Source organism: Bos indicus, chromosome X (genome assembly GCF_029378745.1).
Source record: "Bos indicus isolate NIAB-ARS_2022 breed Sahiwal x Tharparkar chromosome X, NIAB-ARS_B.indTharparkar_mat_pri_1.0, whole genome shotgun sequence".
NCBI lineage: Eukaryota > Metazoa > Chordata > Mammalia > Artiodactyla > Bovidae > Bos > Bos indicus.
The window spans coordinates 87,684,673-87,705,609 of NC_091789.1; the positions used below are offsets into that span (position 1 = coordinate 87,684,673).

General features: G+C 46.2%; 1 protein-coding gene across 1 annotated transcript in view; it reads right to left on the minus strand.

The window, feature by feature from the left end:
- Positions 1–11,381, minus strand: part of STARD8 (StAR related lipid transfer domain containing 8) — an 82,339-nt gene extending 70,958 nt beyond the window's left edge. Inside the window, exon 1 of the mRNA XM_070784795.1 lies at positions 11,147–11,381. Within this exon, the coding sequence (XP_070640896.1) occupies positions 11,147–11,191 (45 nt within the window). The 5' untranslated portion in view covers positions 11,192–11,381. The remainder of the gene's footprint in view (positions 1–11,146) is intronic.
- Between the last annotated feature and the right edge of the window lie 9,556 nt (positions 11,382–20,937).

Sequence of the window (20,937 nt, forward strand, 5' to 3'; positions counted from 1 at the left end):
ATAGATGGAATAGGCAGGGATTGCTTTAGAAAAGGTGACCAGAGAGTGTCTCTCAGGGGTGCTGAACTTTGAGCAGAGGTTTGAATGACAAGAAGGAGCCAACAATGTGACAATCTGTGTACAGAACATTCCGAACAGAGGTTGAGAGAGTCAAGTGCCAAATTATGCAGGGTTTTGAAGGCCAGGGTGAGGATTTTGGCTTTGATTCAAATGATGTTAAGTAGCTATTGGAGGGCATAGAACAAGAGACTGGCAATATCTGACTTACATCATAGAGAGATCACTCTGGCTGCTGTGTGCAGAATGGATTGTGGAACTAAAGAGGAAGCAGGGAGTCTCTCTTAGAAGGCCTTTGCGGTAATGGAGGTAAGCAATGTTGGTGGCTTAGGTTAAAATGATAGTGGTAAAATGTGAATGCAATAGTTAAGGAAGAAAGAAGGGTTCCTCTTAGAGGTGGAAGAGATTTCTTGCCTATGCTCCTGCCTTCAAGCAGCTAGTCTCTAAGCCAACCAAAATCTTATAAGGAAATGAGTTGCCATAGTACTTTTCACCTCTCTTATCCTTGCACAGATTGCTATACCAGGTGCAGACACTTGACCACAATGATTTCTAGTTCCAGGAGATTAATATAAGCCCTGCTGCTGCTACTGCTGCTAAGTCATTTCAGTCGTGTCTTACTCTGTGTGACCCCACAGGCGGCAGCCCACTAGGCTCCCCTGTCCTTGGGATTCTCCAGGCAAGAACACTGGAGTGGGTTGCCATTTCCTTCTCCAGTGGATGAAAGTGAGAAGTGAAAGTGAAGTCGCTCAGTTGTGTCCGACTCAGCGACCCCATAGACTGCAGCCTACCAGGCTCCTCCATCCATGGGATTTTCCAGGCAGGAGTACTGGAATGGGGTGCCATTGCCTTCTCTGAATATAAGCCCTAGAGACCCTGAAATGAAAAAAGTCAGATCTACCTTTGTAGACTGAAAGACAAAATCTGGTGAATCTCCAACCCACAATTGACCACAAGAGAGAGTAGGGGTAAGAGGTGTCCCCCTTGAGTGTTCACTGGCAAAATCCTCAAGAGACATTAGTCTCATGGAGATGGAAAGTTCTAGAATGAGATAGGTATAAAGAGAGGGAAACGCCCAGTTGAGAGAGACTAATGAAATTCTCCTACAAAGCTCCAAAGTGGACCCATGATTAAGCAAGTCAATATAATTTTCAGTGGTGGACAAAAGGGGAGTAAAAAAGAAGGTTGAAGAGGTGGGAGGGAAAGTGGAAGCAGGGCCCTGTGAGATCCTAAATGTAACAGTTCTGGAAAATTAGGAGATGAACTGGTGGGTAGGACACATGGTTACTCTGAAATCATATTCTATTCATATTAAATTCTCTCCTCTCCTACCCTAACCACTAAAGATGTAAGAGAATTAAGGATCATTCAGGAGTTAATTAGGCTTTAAATTTACACAGGTATTTGCAGATTATAAATAAGTAAGCTATTACAAAGTAGACTGTCATAAACAAGGTAGGTTTTCTTGTGCTCATGTAACACATGAGGAAAATGAGGCCCAGAGAAGAGAAATTACTTATCCAAGGCCACACAACAGTAAATGGCAGAACCAAGTTTACAGTTTAGGCTGATGGGACTCCCAGTTTTATTTTATCCTATTCTTTTCTCTCTGGGGTCCAGGATAACCTGGCCATGAAACCCACTCTGCTTTGGACCCTGATCCTGGCACTATTTTGGTAGCTGAGAGGCTTACAGGGGAAAATGGGGTATGAAATTTTACATCACAGAGTTTGCTACAGGATGAAAATTCTTTTTGTTTCTTGGTTGTAAAACATATTCTTTTACATGGAGATTCTGGACAGAGGAGCCAGGAGCCCAGCAGTTATAGAGATAGGCACTCTGGAAGAAGATCAGGATTGGTGGTAACAACTGGTTCCCATCCAGTTGGTTACCATCCAGTGACTCATTCAGTTATTCATTCATTCACTTACTCACTATGAGCCTCAAAGGGCCAGGCCCTTTGATAGGTACCCAGGGCTTCAGATAAATTAGATATATTCCTTCCCCTTGAGGAATTCACGGTCAAGTGGGGGCAAGAGGTAGGCCACAAGTACAAATCATCACAATTCCATGTAAATACTGGAAAAATCATGACAGGAGTAACATAAATAAAGTCAAGGAGGTATGGAAGCATGAGATTTGAGGAACAGTGTATATCTGGCTGGAGAGCAGAGTGCCAGACAGAGAGTAAGAACTGGGTGTGGAGCAGTGGTCAGGGCCATATCATGAAGAAACTTGTAGGTCAGTGTGATAGAACTTGAACTTTATCCAGAACCCAGTGGGGAACTCTTGAAGGGGGCTAATCAAGGTTTATGTTTCAGGATGCTACTCTGTCTGTTGAGTGAGGAATTGGGAATCCGAGTGGGAGAGGTTAGGTAAAACTTGAGACAGCGAGGCTGGAGAAGATTGGGTCAGTGGCCTTTGGGATCAGAAAAGAAGGGACTAATATATGAGCTGTCTACATAGTGGGACCACAGTAAGTGACAGGACGTGGGAGGTAAAAAGAAGTTGAGGATGAGTCCAAAGTTTCTGGCCTGGGCAACCAGTTAACAGCACCAGGTGGAGGTGCTATTAACTGGGGTCAGGAACAGAGGGAAAGGCCTGACTGGGGTAAGCGGGAGGGTAATTTTCCTTTTGTAATGAATCTCATTCTGAACCTCTCAGATTTGAAGCCTATGTGGAACATCTGCTCAGAACTGTACAGTAGCCCCAGCAGTGGACCTGCAGATACAAACTTACACAGAAGCAGACGTGGTTCTTGTGTTTGAGGTGCTTGCCATCTAGTGGGAAACAGAGTAGCTAGACAGAAAGAGACAGATACAGAGTTTTTGAGAGAAAAAGAGAATTTTATTGAAAGAGTATAAAAAGAGAGAGCCAGAGCCCAAAGGGGGATGGATACAGGAAGCTGGTCTCTGAATGAGAAGTCAAGAGGTCTGAGAGGGATAGTTTGGAGGCCATCCACAAAGACTGCTGACAGGCTTTGTCCAGACCTGAAGAGTTCTCAGCATCATTGGTGGATTCAGAGCTCAGCATTCCAGCATCCTCTCTGCTGGGCCTGCTGGCTCTATGCCCAGTCCTTGCTCTGCTATCTGAAGGCAAGTCAGTGGGGACTTTTCGTCTTTTCCTTGCCTGGCTTCCCTGCTCCGCCTTAACCCCTGGCCAGTCCTGTGCCACAGGCCCCAGCCTAGGGCTGGTCATGAGAGCACGTTCTTGACATTCCAGCCTCCCCCAGCCTTCTCAGCTGGACCACACAGAGCCCTATTCACAGTCTGAGCCCCCCTCCTTAGTGGGCTATCACCACCCTCAGACCCAGACTGTGTGTTGCCAAGAAAGACTGTGGCCACTGTGGGAAGGAGACTCCCTGATCCCTCCATAGTTGATTCCTCTGTCTTTTGGGGTCTCTCTGTCAGGAGAGGGTTCAGTGGCTTTGGTTACTTGTATGTGCATGAGAGTACACGTGTGTTCTATGCACTCAGCCAACTTCCTTTAGGCTGGGCCTAAAATAGAGGCTGTGTTGGGCTGGACACAGGGGTGGATAAGACACAGGTTGGATCCTTAAAGGAGTTCACAGTCCAGCATGGAGGTAGCTGGGTACGTGGAGGGCGGTGTGCAGGTGAGGGCTGGGTTGAACCTGCCACCAGGTCTTCAGTTGGAGCATTGGTGTCATGGTGTCACTTTTAAACCCCATCGCAGTGGCCTGGGAACATGTGTTCACGGGTAGGGTGTGAAATCTGGGTGTGAGGTGGTGTGGTCCTGAGGGATGCCAATTTCTTCTCTGGAAAGAACAGAAGAGACATTTAAAATGGGAGAGAGATTTAAAGTGGGACTGAGTGATAGCAGGCATTCTGGTCACGCGCCTTTGACTAGTTCTTTGCTAGACCTCAGACTTGTTGCCTATAATGATAGGTGGGTCCCTGATCATTCTAATCCTTTCATCACAAGGAAGAAGGTGAAGGACAATTTCAGCTGGGAAAAGACACTGTGAGAAAGGATTTCAGGAAGGCCTTTGTAGAACTCAAACTGGGACAGCATTTTGAGGAATCCCAGAGGGTTCTTTTTTCCTTTCTCTGAGGGTGCAAGCTATCCTAGACTAGCTTGAAATGTGTGAGCCTCTCAGAAGTTCTGACTCTCCTTTCCCACCCACCAGAACTACCATGGTCTAATAACCTACCCACCCCTAAAAGGGGATCCAACCTGTAGCCTCAGGGATGCTGATCTGTATATCATTTTCTAACTCACCCGCTGACAGATACCCTGCTCCCTTGGGCTCTTTTTGCCTTAATTCCTTCCTGCCAGTCCTGGTGGAGTGTTTTTTGCTCCTTCCCCACTCCCCACTCCTTACTTGGCCTGCAAGGCCATGCCAGGTCTGGCTCCTTGCCTTTGGGCCCGTATCACCCCAGCCTTCTCCAGCTTCATGCCCTCCTGCCCTCCCCACCTCCACAAGAGGCAGAGAGCTGGGCTGGAGAGGAGAGACAGCAAGAGGAAAGAGAGAGAGCACAAATAGCTGCAACTCCCAGGGGTTCTCTGGACAATCTCAGGAATGTCACATCCCAAAGATTTGATTTTCCCACCAGCCAACAGGGACCCTCTTTCCTGCCTAGAGCTTGGGAGTCCCTCTGGGAGAGGGGCCTTAGACAGGGTGAGTGCAGTAAGGGACTGGAGAGGGGAGATGTAATGGTACCACAGCAGAATGGGCCCTCTTTTCCAGACTCTGAACTAGTTTGACCCAGAGTGGGAGTAAGGGTAGAGATAGGAAGAGCGAGTGGAATGGCCTAAACAGCTCACTTCCTGAGCCTAAGGGTAGTAATATCAGTGTTTCCTTCTGTCTTTTTATCTCCACAGTATGTCACCAATTCTAGGCTTTCTTTGGGCAGGTAGAATTTCATCCCATTCTATGGATGAGGAAACTGAGGGCCCAAGCCATGGGCCCAGGATAACAAGAGTAACCCATGAACTATCTTCAAATTTAAGTCAAATTTTCTAAGTATGTACTGTGCAGCAAGCCCTTTCACGTGTCACCCTTGCAATCAATTTTGAAGTGGGGACTATTATCCCCATATTGTAGATGAGGAAACTGAGGCTCTGAAAGGGGAAGAAAAGGCAGAATCTGGGCTGGCAGTTCCATTTCCAGCAGCTACTACATTGTATCATTATACTGCATTCTTCTCTGAAGCTCCCAGGGGGACCCAGGCCAGATTAGCTAAAAAGGCCAGAGAATTTTAACTCACACCCACTTCCAGGGCCTCAAACTCCATTTTCCAAATGCAGAACTTCCTTTCCTCTGCCCCTTGGCAGTTGCAGCCTTGGAGCTGCTGGTCTAACTGGACTCCAAGGTCCCTAGTGGCAGAGGCTGCTCAGGGGTGGGCCAAAGGGATGGGATCAAGGAGTTCCACTCCCTAACTCCACTGTGAAACCTCTGACCCCACATCCCAGCACAGGATGCCTGAGCTGCTGCTCCCTGTTATTGTTACTAGTGACTTGGAAATGCAGGCCAGGCCTTGGCTCCCAGAGCTTCTCAGGCTATTCTCCAGCCCTAGGGGCTGCTGGGAGGACTGGCCTTCAGGGCAGGCTCATTTGTCTGAGCCTGGGCTCAGTTCCACTCCCCAGGGAACTTGAGTGGAAATCACTGACATTTGGGGAGCAGATTTTTTTTCACTTAGCTTAAAAGTTCAGAGAAGTATACATTGTCAACTTGAAAAAAATTGCACAACCTAAAACTTGAGAATTACTTGAGAAATTCTTAAGAAAAACTTGAGAATTTTATTTGACAGTCTTTCTGAGGGCTTCAAGCCCGGAAGACAACCTCTCAGATAGCTCTGAAGGACTGCTCCAAAGATATAAAGGAAGAGCCAGGATATATGGAGCTTTCAAAGACCAGAGAGTTGGAATATCAAAAGATTACTGTTAATTAAATAAAACCAGATATCTCAAGTTAATGAATGTAGCACTTTTCTGTGTATGGGAAGATGCAAGAGTCTTGCTTTTTTTTTTTCCAGTCAATGATAGTAAGTATAATGAGAGTTATTGAAGCTGGAAGGACTTTCAGAGATAAACCAATCTAACCCCCTCATTTTATAGGTGGAAAAAAACTGAGGCAGAGATTACATAAACATAGTGGAAAGAACATGGATTTTGGACCTTGATTACCTGTATTTAAAATCCCAAGTTTATCACTTAATAGCTGTGTGACCTTGGATACATTTCCTAACTGTTCTGTATTTCAGTCAAATGAGAATGATGAGTGTAATAGCACCCACCTTGCAGAGTTGATTGTGATAGTGAAATGAGTTAATATTTGTGAAGGACTTGGTGCAGTGTCTACCATATACCATGTGCTCTATAAATGTAGCTAATCACTTTTTTCTGCAGTGCTTTGGGCTGGGGCGGGGGTGCAGGCACAGTGTAGGGAACTGGCATTGCCAATCTGCAGGTTTCCCCACTTTCTTCCTCCACCAGCCATATCATCAGGCATGTCCTCCACTCCCAGTAACCCCCACTCATACTCTTTTTGGTACCAAAGAAGCTGAAGGCAAAGTAAGAATTTGTGTCCAAAACATGAGTCAGAGTCAAAGCTTTGATTCCTATTCCCCATTTTACCTCCTTAGTGCCCATGGGCACTTCTCCCACTCCCCAGAACAAATACTGTCCAATCTCAGATGGTTCTTTAGCAAACTTCACCAACTGTGCTGAGATGAGGCAGCTGGAGGAGAAGGCGCAAATTCTGGAGGTCCTCACCCCTATCCCTCGATTTTTCCAGCTGTGCTGTTGCAGAAAGTACCCTAGTCTCCAGTTAAACTTTTCCTTTGCCTTGAGAACTAGGCGGATTTGCACACACAAGAGGGGGTGCTTGAGAGTGTGTTCTTGCGTGAACTCAGGAGAGCCCTCGTGCACATCTGCACTGATAAGCCTGGCTGTGTGAGTGTACACTGACTGGGGAAAAGCATGGCATTGTTTGTTGGACCAAAACTGGATGGCCAACCTTGACAAAGCTTCCCAGTTTACAAGGGATTTTTCAATCTGATTTGTTTTGCCTCCCATAGAAGCAGGCAGGTGAGACAAGGTTATTACCACATGCGTTTATGTACATGTGTGTGGCAGTCCTGCCGGAATTGCTGTTATATTCTACCAGAGACAAGCTGTGTTTGGATTTTGCCACAGAGCAAGTAGGAAGACTACAGAATATGTGAGGATCTGGCTGTGTCCTTACCCCATGTGTGACCTTGGGCGCATCTCTTCCCCTTTTTGAGCCTCAGTTTCCTCATCTGTAGTTTCAAGAGAGGAAAAGGGAGGGAGAAACAGATGACCTCATTGAACCTTGTCACCCTTGATATTGTGTGATTAGCTTTGTCTGTTCTAAGGGGAAAGAATTGAGGGCCAGCAGGGAGTACTGATCTCTCAAAGTCACCTAGAGGTCATGGCTGATATGGAACTCCAGCTGTATTCTCCACCTCCCAGGTCAGTGCCATTCAGGACCTAATAAGCTCGCCTGATACAAAGAGAGTAACATAAGAGAGGATCCATGTTCTGGGCACTCATGATGTGTGTCACACCATGCTTGGTCTGGAATGGGGCAAAAGGACACATCAGAGAAATGGTCCTGTGTGTATGCGTGTGAGTATGAGGCTGAGGGGACTCTCATGCATACATAGTGCCATGTTGAGAGGTCATGGATACCTTCTCAACCTTCACTGGCCTCCAGGGAAGACGCATCAGACATGTATGGAACTATTTACACTGAGTTCATCTCACATCCAAACACCTTACCCTTTGGCTACTCCTAACTCCAGCACAGCTCAAGGCAGTCCTGGACCCTGGCCTGACCTCCTCCCATCTTCCCAGTAACACTAACTTCTGAAGTATCACCCTTCAGCTCCCAAACAGGTTGTTTCTGGTCCTAGAGTCAGACAGGGCCAGAGGAGAGGGCTGAAGAGGAGTTGTGGCATAGGAGCCAGTAAGACTTGAGTTCTTAACCCTGGAGTTGCCAAACATGGAATAACCTTTGTTCTTTGCTCTGATGCTCCCAGTGAATAATTCGGAAATCTACTGCCAGTGAGTCATGTGTGTTGACCACTTATTCCATACCAGGCACTTTAAAGACACAACCTTCCCAAATCCTCATAGCATCTCTGTGAGGCAGGCCCTGATTAGTGTTATTTGGCAGACAAGGAAACTGAGGCTAACAGAGGACTTGCTTAAAAACACACAGCTCATGTGTGTGTGTATGTGCATGTGTGCACGTGATGGGTGGGGGCTGGGATTCCAAGTTTCTTTGCTTCCTCCCTCTTCAAACATCCTCAGCTGATGGAGAGCTCCATGTGGTGCTGGATGCTAGGAGCTCAGTTTCCCCATCAGGACCACAAGAAGGTCGAATGAGACATCTGAGACGGCCCTTTCAGCTACGGCAGGTTCAGGCATGGCCATGCCCCTCCCTGTAGGCAGCTTCTGCATCTGCCACAGCTCCCTCCCACACAGCCAAGCAATTGCTCACAAGGGGCCCAGCTCAGAGAGGCAGGGTGGCTCAGGGCATCCCATACCCCTGACTCGGTTTACAAGCCCAGAAGTTCTGCCTATTTGACTGGGTCTGCAAAGCAGTAGTGCTGGAAAAAGAGACACAAAACTCAAGGTGTACATAGGTCTGGCAGGCCGCCTCTTATCCTGAGATCTGTGTGTTGATTCATGCCTGCCACAACCCTGTGTGCACACGTGTGTCTTTACGCTGTATGCATGCTTCTGTATGTCTAATTGTGAGTGTGCCTGCAAGCTCATGCATGGGAGAGTGTTTGTGTGCATGCATGCCTACCTCTGTATGTGCATGTGTGCATGTGTGTGAGTCTACATGCTTGTGGATATGTACTATCTGTGTGTGCATGTGTGATTGTGCATGTATTTGCCTCTATGTGTGTATGTGTGTGCGCACACACTTGAATGATGTGTCTATGCATATGTGTGTGTAGCTGAGAGTATGCAGAAACACATGTGTAGGCTCCATCTTTGTGGACATGTACATGAGTGAATGTGTGCCTGTATGCTAATGTCTGGGACCAGGGATAGAAGTCCCTGACTTTTTCTTGAGGGTCTCTGACCCCAACAGTCTCTAAGAGACTGTCATTGGTTGAGAGCATTTGCCGGGAGTCTGACAGATTGGGGTAATGAGTGCAAAGGGATTTAAATCCATGCCAAACACCCAGAATGGTTCTCCAGGGAGTGGACAGTCATATCAGTCTGGTGTCCAACCTCATAGGTACTTTCACCCCCTCCTTGCCCTGTTCTTCTCATTGGGTCCATCTCTCATCACCTCCTTCACTCCTTACTGCCATCGCAGCCACCTTCCTGGCTTTCACATCACTACTTGGGCTCCTCCACACCATTTCTGCCCAAGGCAACTGGAGTGATTTTCTTAAAACTGTCCACAACTATATCCATACTTTATTGAACTCCTCCATCCCCTAAAACAACAGTCCCCAGATTTTGGAATTTCATGGATGAGGAAGGCAATATTTAAATAAATGAGGAAGGGAACAGTCAGAGTATTGGAAACTTTATTTTCCTGAGGACAGAAATTTTAAAAATCTCACACTTCTATTTCATTAAAAGAAATCATTTGAACCCCACCCCCATAAGAAGTAATAGTAATCTCTAAATAAAGAATAGTCCTTTGACTTGAATTAATTTAGCTTTCTGCAAACTGCAATGCATTAGCCCTACCCTTCTCATGTTTTACTGCAGATGAGTGAAAAGCTCATTTGAGAACCTCACTAGGTGAGGGCCAGGAACCCATGGATCAATTCCAAATTCTATGGGAGGTAGACTCTTGTCCTCCATCTCCAGCTCCTCTCTCCTCAAACCCTGCGATAAGTAAGGCACATGATGAAACCAGCCCTTCCTCCAACCCATCACTGCCTCCAGACTCTTGCTGATGAAGTTCCCTCTGCCAGGCATGCCTGGAATGCCCTTCCCCCCATTTGGACTGACAAACTTCTCTTCCTTCAAGCTCAGCCCAAATGTGACCTCCTGTGAATCCATTCTAAGCTCCTCCAAGGATGCCAGCTTGACTTTCATCCTGTCTTCTATGTAGTCAGGCTAGTTGTCGAAAGTTCTCCTTACTCGGTGCAGCTATGGGAAGCCATATAGTGTCAACAAGACTACGGATTTAGGAGTTCGGATCTCAACTCTGCCAACCATATCTGAGTGATCTTGTAAATATTTCTTGATCATTCATAGTGTCCATTCCCCATCTATAAAAGCAGGAAAACAATGGCTTGCTTATGGTGAAAATCACCATCACAGTTGACAAACAGAAAGTGCCTAAGTCTAACACATACCATATATGAAATAAATATCAGCTCCCTGATTCTTTAAAGCAGAAATCATATCCTCTACATCCTCACGGGTCCTGCTGTGCTTGTGTATCCTGCATACGTGCCTGTGTATCTTGTGTACAAGATATTGCAAGCACTCAACAACTATTTATTGACCAACCATCTAGCATAGTGTCTGGCATATGTCTTGATAAAGATTTAACACTTTTCTTACCTCTTCTTTGAGGACAAAAGCTATTTGTTTTTTGTGTAATTCCTGTGGTGCCTAGCACAGAGTAGGTATTTAATATATGTTGAAGGAAATTAGTAGCAATAATCATAATAATAGTTACCATTACTTGTATGGTATGGATGCTACATGCCAGGCATCACGCTAGGAACTTTACACACATTGTCTCTTATATTTCCTTACATTTAATATGTAAACAATAACACCAACCTCACCACCCTATAAAGTTGGTGTCACTATTGTCTTTATTTTAAAGCTGAGGAAACGGAGGCTCAGAGAGGTTAAGAATCTTGTCTTTGTGGCAAGGGCAGGGAAGCAACAGAGGCAAGTTTTAGAAGAAGAGCCAGCCAGCTGTCTTATTTCTGTGAGAAAGCAGTAGAAGATCATAGAGCTGTTGTCAAAGGTAAGACTTGAACCCAAGCCTTTCTAGCTCCAAGGTAGTCTCAGAAGCCTATCTGCCTTCCAGCCAGCACTCAGTGGTCCCCAGCTGCCTCCTTCAAACCAGAGCAATGGAGTGGGCTGGGGCTAGGTAACCTCTTACCTTCACTTTCCTGAAGCAAGCCCAAAACACGTCCAACAGAGGCATGGTGGGGTGAGGGGAACTGGCAGGGCCCAGCAGAGCTCTGCTGGGCAAAGGTCTCTTCCTCTCTGGGGACCAGGCTACCCAGAACCAAAGGCTCAGCCAGAGCTAGCTCTGATCAGGCGCTCCATCAGCGGCTCATCTCGGGAAGAGGCGGAGAGCAGCGGCCTGAGCTCAGCTCGCCTGCACTTCTCCTGGAGGGCCCGAGGGAGGGAAGGAGGGAGGGAGGGAGGAAGAGAGACTAGCTGAGGAGGAGGGGCCAGGAGGCGGGTCGCTGATTCAAACTCGGCACCGTTAACCAGTTGGCTAGTACTGGACAGCAATGCCAATTGAAATTCCCTGAATTTCAGCTCCCAAGCTTGGAGCATCCAGCCTGCTGCAGCTTACCCGCCAGTCCTGCCACATGCACGCTGGCCTGCTTGGCTCCTGCCACCTGCGAATGACACACCAGCCCTTTCTGGGTGCCTCTGTGTAAAACCGAGACCACACAGGGACACTGGAAAGAGTGCCAAGGAAAAGCACCCAGGGAGGAGAGCCCTCGACCTGAGCAGGACTCAGGTTGGTGTGGAGACACAGAGGGGAAAGGCCTTAGAAACCTTTTCTAACAGGAGGCTCTGGGCCCTGGGTCACAGGGTCATCCTCCTCACCCTGCTTTAATGTCAGGAATCATGACTCACTCTGGCATTTTGGGGAGACCCTCTCCTTTCTGGGCCTCAGTTTCCCAACTGTACAATGAGAGGCAGGCTCACAGGTCACTAAGTCTCAAGTCTGTTGTATGGCTCCCGTTTGGAGTTAGCCACAGGGCAAGTCTGTAGGAAAATGCCTTCTGGTAATTACTACCCCTCTCAGAACTGCTGTGCTGCCCTTAGGCATCCATAGGAAGTCAGGGAATGCCCCAAAGAGAACCCCAGCTCTCAAAGATCATTTTCTCCATCCCCCTGCCTCAGAGCATCACAGCTTTCTCCCAACTCAGATATCCTGGCTGTGTCCTTTTCTGAACATCAAAGCAGATGACAATTTCCCTTCTTTATCCACTCCCATGCTCCCATGCTCAGAACACTCCAGTTCCAGTTTAGCCTGGAATCTAGTCTTGAACCCCCTGGATCCACTGAAGTCAGCTCTTTCCATGGAAACAGAGTTAGCACTAGCCACTTCTAGAGGCTTTTTGGGCAGGAAGCCATTAAGAAATAATGATTCCCCTCCCCCACTTCAAAGCTTCAGCAGGCAGGGTGCCATGGCTGATGGCCAGAGGGTCCCAGGGACCGACCCCAGGCTTGGGTCTCTTGGGGGATATGTCATCACAAGTCCTAGAATAACTTACTCCTTCTGGCCTCACTTCCCTTTCTGAGATTCATGATGGTCAGGCAAAGGGCCAAATCCTGGGGCCCGAGAAGATCTTAAGCCTACTTTGAGCAAGCCTTTGCCTATGTTTGAGGACTTTCCTCATCTGTGGTTTGGTCCAGAGGTTTGTCTTGAGGGTCTCTAAGGATCCCTCCAGCCCTGCTTACAACTTACTCTGTGGCCCTCAGTTTCCTTATTTATACTCTGGGGAGGTTGTGATAACGGATCTCTCACCTTATCTCTAGCCTCTGGGCCATCTCAGACGTTTGTTCTGCTGGGCTCTGTCAGAAGGATATTCAGACACAAGGCAAATGGTTCCTTCACACCCACCTCCAACTGTATGCATGCTCACGAGGGGAAGCCCCCTGCCTGGGGCAGGCAAGTAACACAAGAACCTAGAGTGGAGCAGTGTTTCCTCCTTTGAGTGTATCTCCTCTTCCCCCTCAGCCAGATGTTTGAGGATGGAGAGCCACGGAGGCTGTGCGGCAGGAATGCAGGCCTCCCAGAACGACCCCCTTCATTAGATTCCAGCCTCTGGGCAGAGGTGCACCAGCTGTGCCTTTGGACATTCATTCAGGAGGCAATAGTGCATAGCATACTGACTTGAGAGATCAGGAGATTTCAGTTCTGGGCCTCTCACACTAGTTTAGCTTTGAGCTTGAGGATAGTAGCCTTCAACCACTAAGCCTATGAACTATCGCACTGAACTGTCTGGATTCAAATCCAAGTTCTGTTACTCTCTAACTAGGTGACCTTCGGCTGCCTTAATTTCCTGATCTGTTAAATGGGGGATAATAATAGTACCTACCTGGTTGGGAGGTTTAAATTAAATGAATTAGAGCATTTAGTACAGAGCCTGGCATACAGAAAATTCTCAAGAAATGTTATTTGGTATTACTAAAAAAGCTAAAGCTTTGGAACTTGACAGACTTAGATTTGAATACTGGTTATGCTGTCTTTTAGCAGTGTGCCCTCAGGAAAGTCACCTCATTTCTGTTTCCTCATCTGTAAACTGAGGATTCTCTGTTTACATGAGGGAACTGCTGTTAGGAGTTGATGGAAGAGAACATTCATTTACACTCACCATGCTGGGCACATAGTAAGCGTTCAATAGATTTGAGTTTCTTTGCTCCCTCTTCTTTTCCTGGGTGCTCCTGACTCTCCCTGCTCTTGGTAAAGCAGAAAGTATGTTAATTTGGCATTCTTTAGACCCAAATTCAAATCCAGGACCAGCTACTTTGGGGCTATATAACTACCTTAGGCAAGTCACTTTCTCTCTGGGACCCTCAGTTTCCCTGGCTGTAACATGAGGATGCTGAAGCTGAAGCTCCAATACTTTGGCCACCTGATGCAAAGAGCCAACTCAGGAAAAGGACAGAGGAGGGACAGGACAGAGGAGCCTGGCATGCTACAGTCCATGGGGTCGCAAACAGTTGGACACAACTTAGTGACTGAAGAACAACAAGAAACATGAAGATGAGGGTAAAGATCACTACTTACCTTCCAGACTTGTCATTAAGGAAAAAGCAACATGAAGAACCCGATGTGTAGTGGTTTCTCTCAGTCAACACAGATTCTCCGTCCTTTCTTTCCCACTTCTGTCCTCCTTCCCCACCTCATGGGGGCTCTGAATCTGGGAGGGCCTCCCTTGCCTCATACCCAAGACCTCCCATGATGGGCATAACAGGCTGTTTTTGTTTGGTGGCCAGGTTCCAGAGGGGCCGGTTATTGAGGGAGTGAAGAATAGGGTATGGAGAGTCTAGCAGTTAGGACAGGTGGACCCAGAGGGACTGGGAACTTGTAGACAGACAAGCAGGGAGGCTATCACATTAACCCTCATGAGACTAGCTGCTTTCTTCCTCTACTCAGGAACTGGCACTGCCTGCCATAGGGTGTCTTGTCTAAGGCCCAAGTTACCAGTCTGTGCCAAGGAACCCAGGTAAGGGAGATAGTATATTATCTGGTATAGCTTAGATCTGTGAATTCAGAAGAATGGCCTACCTCCTGAGGTCACTGTGTTCTTTCCTCTGTCAGATATTGAAGTGAAGTTGCTCAGTCGTGTCCAACTCTTTACGACCCCATGGACTGTAGCCCACCAGGCTTCTCAGTCCATGGAATTTTCCAGGCAAGAGTACTGGAGTGGGTTTCCATTTCCTTCTCCAGGGGATCTTCCCAACCCAGGGATCGAACCCGGGTCTCCCGCACTGCAGGCAGATGCTTTACCGTCTGAGCCACCAGGGAAGCAGATCATATTTGGAACCACTAAAGTGAAAAGGCTTTATAGAATGAGACAGGAAGTCAGAGACCTTACTAGAACCTTCTTAAACTTTTTGCTCTCAATATCTCTTTATACTATTAAAAGTTATTATTAAAGATCTAGGCATTCTTATTTATGTGGATTGTATCTATGGATATTTGTGGTATTAGAAATTAAGACTGAGATGTTTAAAGGGGATTGATGGATTCATTCATTTTAAAAACATGCTTCAAAATTAGACATGTTCACATATTTTAGAACATATTTTTAATATATTTTGTGAAGAATAACAATATTTCCTAAAATAAATTTACTGAGAAGAGTGGCATGGTTTTACAGTTTCTTGCTGCTCTCTTTAATATCTGGCTTAACAGAAGATAGCTGAACTCTCATGGTTGCTTCTATGTTCAGTCTCTTATGATAGGTTGTTTTGACTGAAGTATGTGAAGAAAATCCTGCCTCTCAAAGATACATAATTTGAAAAGGGAGACCTCATTGATCATTGAAAGGGTCTCAGGGACCTTTAGGGATTCTTGGGTCACACTTGAGAACCACTGTATTACAAGATCCTAATTAGACCTCATTAGAGAATTCTGAAACATGTGTGCTGGACGAGTCTTACAGAGCATTCAGTTTGAAATTTTTCATGGAGCAAAGAGGGAAACTGAGGCCCACATAAGGAAAGGAACTGCCCAACTTCACACAGCAAGCCAATGCTGGAGCTCATACTTGGACCCAGATCTCCTGCTTCGTAGGACAGTTCTCTTCCTACCAACTTTGTTAAATACAGGTTAGTCAGTAAAGAATCTGCCTGCAATGCAGGAGACCCAGGTTTAATTCCTGTGTTGGGAAGATCCCTTGGAGAAGGGAATGGCTACCCACTCCAGTATTCCTGCCTGCAGAATCCCATGGACAGAGGAGCCTGGTGAACAACAGTCCATGGGGTGACAAAGAGTTGGATATGACTGAGCGACTAACACTTGCTAAATGCAGCTTTATAGTTCCAAGCGTACTATGGTGGAGGGTACTCTAGTCTGGGCTATAGGGAGGTTTGGGTTCTAATACTAGATCTACATCATTGATGCAGCAGTCAAAGCTTTTCTAAGCATTCAAAGATAGTAGCATAGATCAAGAATGTAGTAAAGATTATGAAGTAGTGAGCTCCCCCATCATTAGATGTATACAAGGGAAAGTTGGCCCAACTAACTTCTCATGTTCCTAACATGAAAGCCTAACAGAGGTGACTATAAATGGTACCTTGCACCAAAGTTCAGGCAGGATTCCTGTGGCAGGGCCTAATCAGTCCTTTTTCCAGGTTGAAACAGGAACATGGTAACTCGAAAGAAGTGTTTGAATAATTATTCCACACTTATTTTATTTAAAAAACTGTTTATGCGTTTATTTGCTTATATTCTACCTTTCATTCACCAATGTCCAATCATTCATTCAACAAGTATTTACTTGACACCTACTACACAGATCTTGGCATTTGTATTTCATCTTTTTTTCCCCTTGGTCTCTAAATATTTACCAGTGTTTCAATCAGTGAAATCTACTATAACAGAGGGAGAGAGCAAAGCCCAATGGAAATCAAGTTTCCTAGCAGTCCATAGGCAGACAGGAATGGAGTGAAAGGCACAAGTCTAGATTTCCATTTCTAATAATCACAGTAGAGAATGGAAGCATAGAAGTGTTCCTATGAGACAAATAGTTGCATTACAATCTCCAAACAGCTGTTTACTCCCCTAGAGAGGAATATGATATTATATAAGCTTCTGGAGGACAGAAATTTTCTCCCAAGGGAATATGGTTTTCCAATGCGCGTGTATTTTTCAGTACAAAGCCACTCCCTTTGGCATCTAGCACTTTCAATCAATGGGGCTCAGGATCTTATATCCATGCCTTTTATGCATGTATTCATTCATTCATTCATTCAGTAGATCTTACTGATCACCACACTGTGCTTGGCCCCAAAGATATAGAGATGATGATGTATACTCACTCTGTTCTAAGCACTCTCAAAGCTTTATCACATTTAGTTTTCACAGCAACTCTCTGTAAAAATTACTCTTATAATTCTCATTTTACAGATAAGAAATGGAGTCTGAAAGAGGTGGAAAATCTCGCCCAAGTTCACACAGTTGGTAATTGGTAGTGCTAAAATTCAAGCAAAACCCATTTGACCTCAGGGCCCATGGACTTCAGGGCCCATGCCCATACACATTACTCTCTACTCAGATATGGTCCCCGTCCTGGTGGAGGGCTGGTTCATGCTCCATGGAAGAGTTAAGCCAATAGATAAAAGAACTCTGATCCAAGATAGAGCAGGGGAGGTGGAAATACAGAGACAAGGAAAGTACTATCAAAGGATAGATCAGGGTCAGCTCAAAGAATAAGAACATTTGAAAGAAGAGATGTATTCAGCTTGAAGAATGCACAGGATTTGGGGAAATAATGGATTGAGTATTCCAGACAGAGGGGCTAGCATAAGCAGAGGCCTAGCAGTAGGAATTCAGAAATCACCTATTAATTACATGTGACAAAGTTCATTCAGGTGGTCTGCTGTGTAGGTTGCATCAAGTTGCCACACTGAGCAAAATATAAATACAAGACACTCAGTTAAATTTGGATTTCAAATCAACAATGAGTAATTTCTTAGTACAAATATGTCTGAAATTCAAATTTAACTGGTATCCTGAATTTTAGATATTTTCTATTTTATGCAGTCCTAAGGGGGTATAAATGAGATGCTAGAATAAGAAAAAGTAGATTAGAACCAGATCATAGACAGCCTTCAATGTCAGGTTAGGTAGTTGCCATGTGACCTTCAAAAATGCCTCACTGAGTTTCAGTTCCCCCATCTGCAATGTGAGGGCACTGAACTAGACCAGTAACTCCTAAACCTGGCTATACATCTGATTTTAAAAAGAGAGACTGCCAAGCTACTTCCCAGATATCCTGAATCAGAACCTTGAGGAGTAGGGTCCGGTTCTCTGGTGATTCTGATGAATAGCTGGGATTGGAAACCAATGGGCCAAATGGCTCTAGGGGTCCTCTAGCTCCTATGTTTATTATGACCAATCCAGTAATTGATTATAACGGAGAGACAGAATATACCTTTATACCTTTAACTCCCTGAGCTCCTTCGGTCTCCTGATTTTCCTCACCAGGGAGGCCCGACACCAAAGACTTTGGGAATTCCCTATCCATTCCTCTCCCAGAGACAGAAGATTACCATTTTAAATGAGGCATTCCAGCAGATGAAAAGCAGATAATCATTTCTACAAAATGCCCCTTGCCTTGGCAGGAATTTCCTCGTGCCCAAGGGAGGGGCCCAGGTACGGTTGGAAAATGGGATGGAGACTAGGGTTCTGTGTGTTACAGGACCATTAAGGCAAGCAGCCAGAGACTGAGGCAGGCCTGAATGTGATCTCCAGAAAAGACATGAGATGTCCTTGGAGAAGTGAAATTCCTGCTTTTAGAAAGTTTGGTCTCCCAGTCCCCAGGGCCTCAGGTGGGAAATGCAGACTTTCCAGCTCAGGAATGCAGTGTCCCTGCCCACTGCCACAGTGGTTCTGCCCATAAGTAGGTCAGCTCAGCACCTCCTAGCTCCTGTGGCCCCTAGTCCAGCCAACTTGTTAGGCTGAGGACATGAGATTCCTCAGGGATCTTAGGCAGGGCAGGGGACATGAGATTCCCCAAGGATCAAGCTCTGCTACGTTTCCTAGACAGGCCCAGCACCCCTCACCTTGGGCCAACTCACTCCGTCTCTCTGGAGAGGCCTTGGGCTTCATTTCTAAGTGTGACAGCCCTGAGGGGCCACCACTGGCTTGGCCTCACAGGAGGTGGTGGTAACCGAGGGCTGAATCCCTTGAGCATCTGATTGTCAGCAGGATTGTTGGTCATTATCAGCCCAGCACATGAGCAATTTCCTGCATGAAGCAGTGGCTCCAAATGGTCTGACAAAGGGGCTGCTGTCTCGGCCCTCACAGGCCAGAGAGAACCTGGCAGGGCTAAGTGCAGGGTGAGAAAGCTAGCCAACAAAGGGAAAGGAAACGGAGAATGTGTCACAGATGTGGGTAAGAGAACTGAGAAACAGGGCAGGAGAAAGAAATAAACTAGCTTGGAACAAGTTCTTGGCCAATGACACAGTGGGGACCTCCTCTTCAGGCTCCAGAATGGCCTATGGGCATGACTCAGGGAGACTTTGGGTTAGGGTAGCAAATTCTTGGGAACTTCTTTGCCAGGCGTGGTGGGTAGAATGAAATTCTTTGTCATAGGATAATGGCTTCAGGAAACCTGGATGCCCTGAGAGATGGCAAGATCCAGGCAGGCACTACAGGGTAAGCGTTGCTACATTTGCAGGAAGGTAGGTAGAATAGGCTCTCTGGAGAGCCGAGGTGACAACCAGGAGTGGGGATGCTCAGGGGAGCATGCACGGTAAGTAAGATGTTTGAGTCATGTCCAACTCTATGCAATGCTATGGACTATAGCTCGCCAGGCTCCTCTGTCCATGGGATTCTCTAGGGAAGAATACTGGAGTGGGGTGTCATTTCCTTTTCCAGGTCTTCAGTCGTATACAATGTCTTGAGGGAGAGTGTGGCAATTGATGAGTCCATGGACAGATATTGCCAAGTACTCTAGGAGGGGTTGAGGATGTGGCACCTGGAGGGTCTCTGTCTGTGGGTGGAAGGATTCCAGAAGGAGAAAAAAGGCCAGATTCTAGTTTACGAGGGGATCAGTAAGGGCAAAGCAGGACACTCAGGTCACCAAGGATGGAACTAGGGATCAAAGTGGGGACTTGGTCACCATTACTTGGTCACTGTTACCAGTCAGAGCCCCATGAACCAGGATGCAGGGCCAGGGCCAGGCCACAACAACAAGGTTCTGATGTTGAGTACAGCAGGTGGGCCTGGGCTGCCCAGTGTCAGGATGGATGCCAGAAATGGGGCTGGGTCAGTAGGTAGGATCAAAAGGTCTCAGCTATGTGGGAAAGAGATCAGCAATGGCTGGGTCCTGGGCAATATTAGATAACAGACCCCACAGCACCAAGTTCAGTGCAGAAGTGTCTGTCTCCTTGAGCTTGACACCACTCAGCTTAAACAACTTGACTCAGAGTCTGCACAGTGGCCAAAAGCCTCCCAAGAGGCCCAGACTCAGGAAAAACAAGCCTTGAATTAAGAAGCTGTGACCTTCTCGGTAATTTGGTGAACTCTGAGATAAGCCATTCCTAGGCTTCTGGGTCTTCATTTTTCTATCTACCATCTATCCTTAGGACTGGAGGAAGAAAAATACATACATGGAAGGAGAAGAAACCAAAAGAAGAGTAATAATAACAGTGATGATGATGATGAAATGAAATATAGAACATTAAGAGGAAAGTATAATGACGAGTTCTAATAAAATAACCACAATCATAGCTAACATACATTAAGCACTTACTTTGTGCCAGATGCCTCTCTAAATACTTTTCATGGATAGCTTCATTAACCCTCACAGAATTCCTGAGTGGTAGCTAGAAATGAGGAAATCAGTTACTTTTGCCTGAGGTCCTAACAGTTGTCAAGTGGTAGAACCAGCTTTCTAATCCAGGCAGGCTGGCTCCTGAGTCTGCATAAGTAACTCTCATACTCAATAGTCTCCAACAAGGAGGCTCATGGGGATAATAATAAAAAAAAATCAACCCCAGCTCCTCCCTGTAGCCCAGTTAGTAGGAGTTTATCCACCAGTGGGCATGGCTTGGTTGTCCTCTATATCTATTTTTCAACAATAAACAAATAAACAAGTAAATAAATGTGCAATAAAAATAAAGTAAAATGCCAGGTATTGACCAGAGCTATAAAAATACAACAGGAGGAGAAAAAGATGAAAAATGAGGCCCAAAGCGCAAAAAGTGTCATCTGGCTGGAACTGGAGCCTTGATCTCTCTATGCCAGGCTTCCTTGCATTGTCCTATTCTGTCTCCTCACCCTCCATCCAACATCTCATCAACCACCTGCCTCATCAAAGCCTTAGACTTTGGCAGATTCTACCAAGGCCAAGGCTCAATGTATGTGGTGGGCTGGTTCTTCCCATGGACAATGGGGCTCCCCTCTCTAGCTATTAGGAAAAGTGAAAGTGTTAGTTGCTCAGTCGTGCCTGACTCTTTGTGATC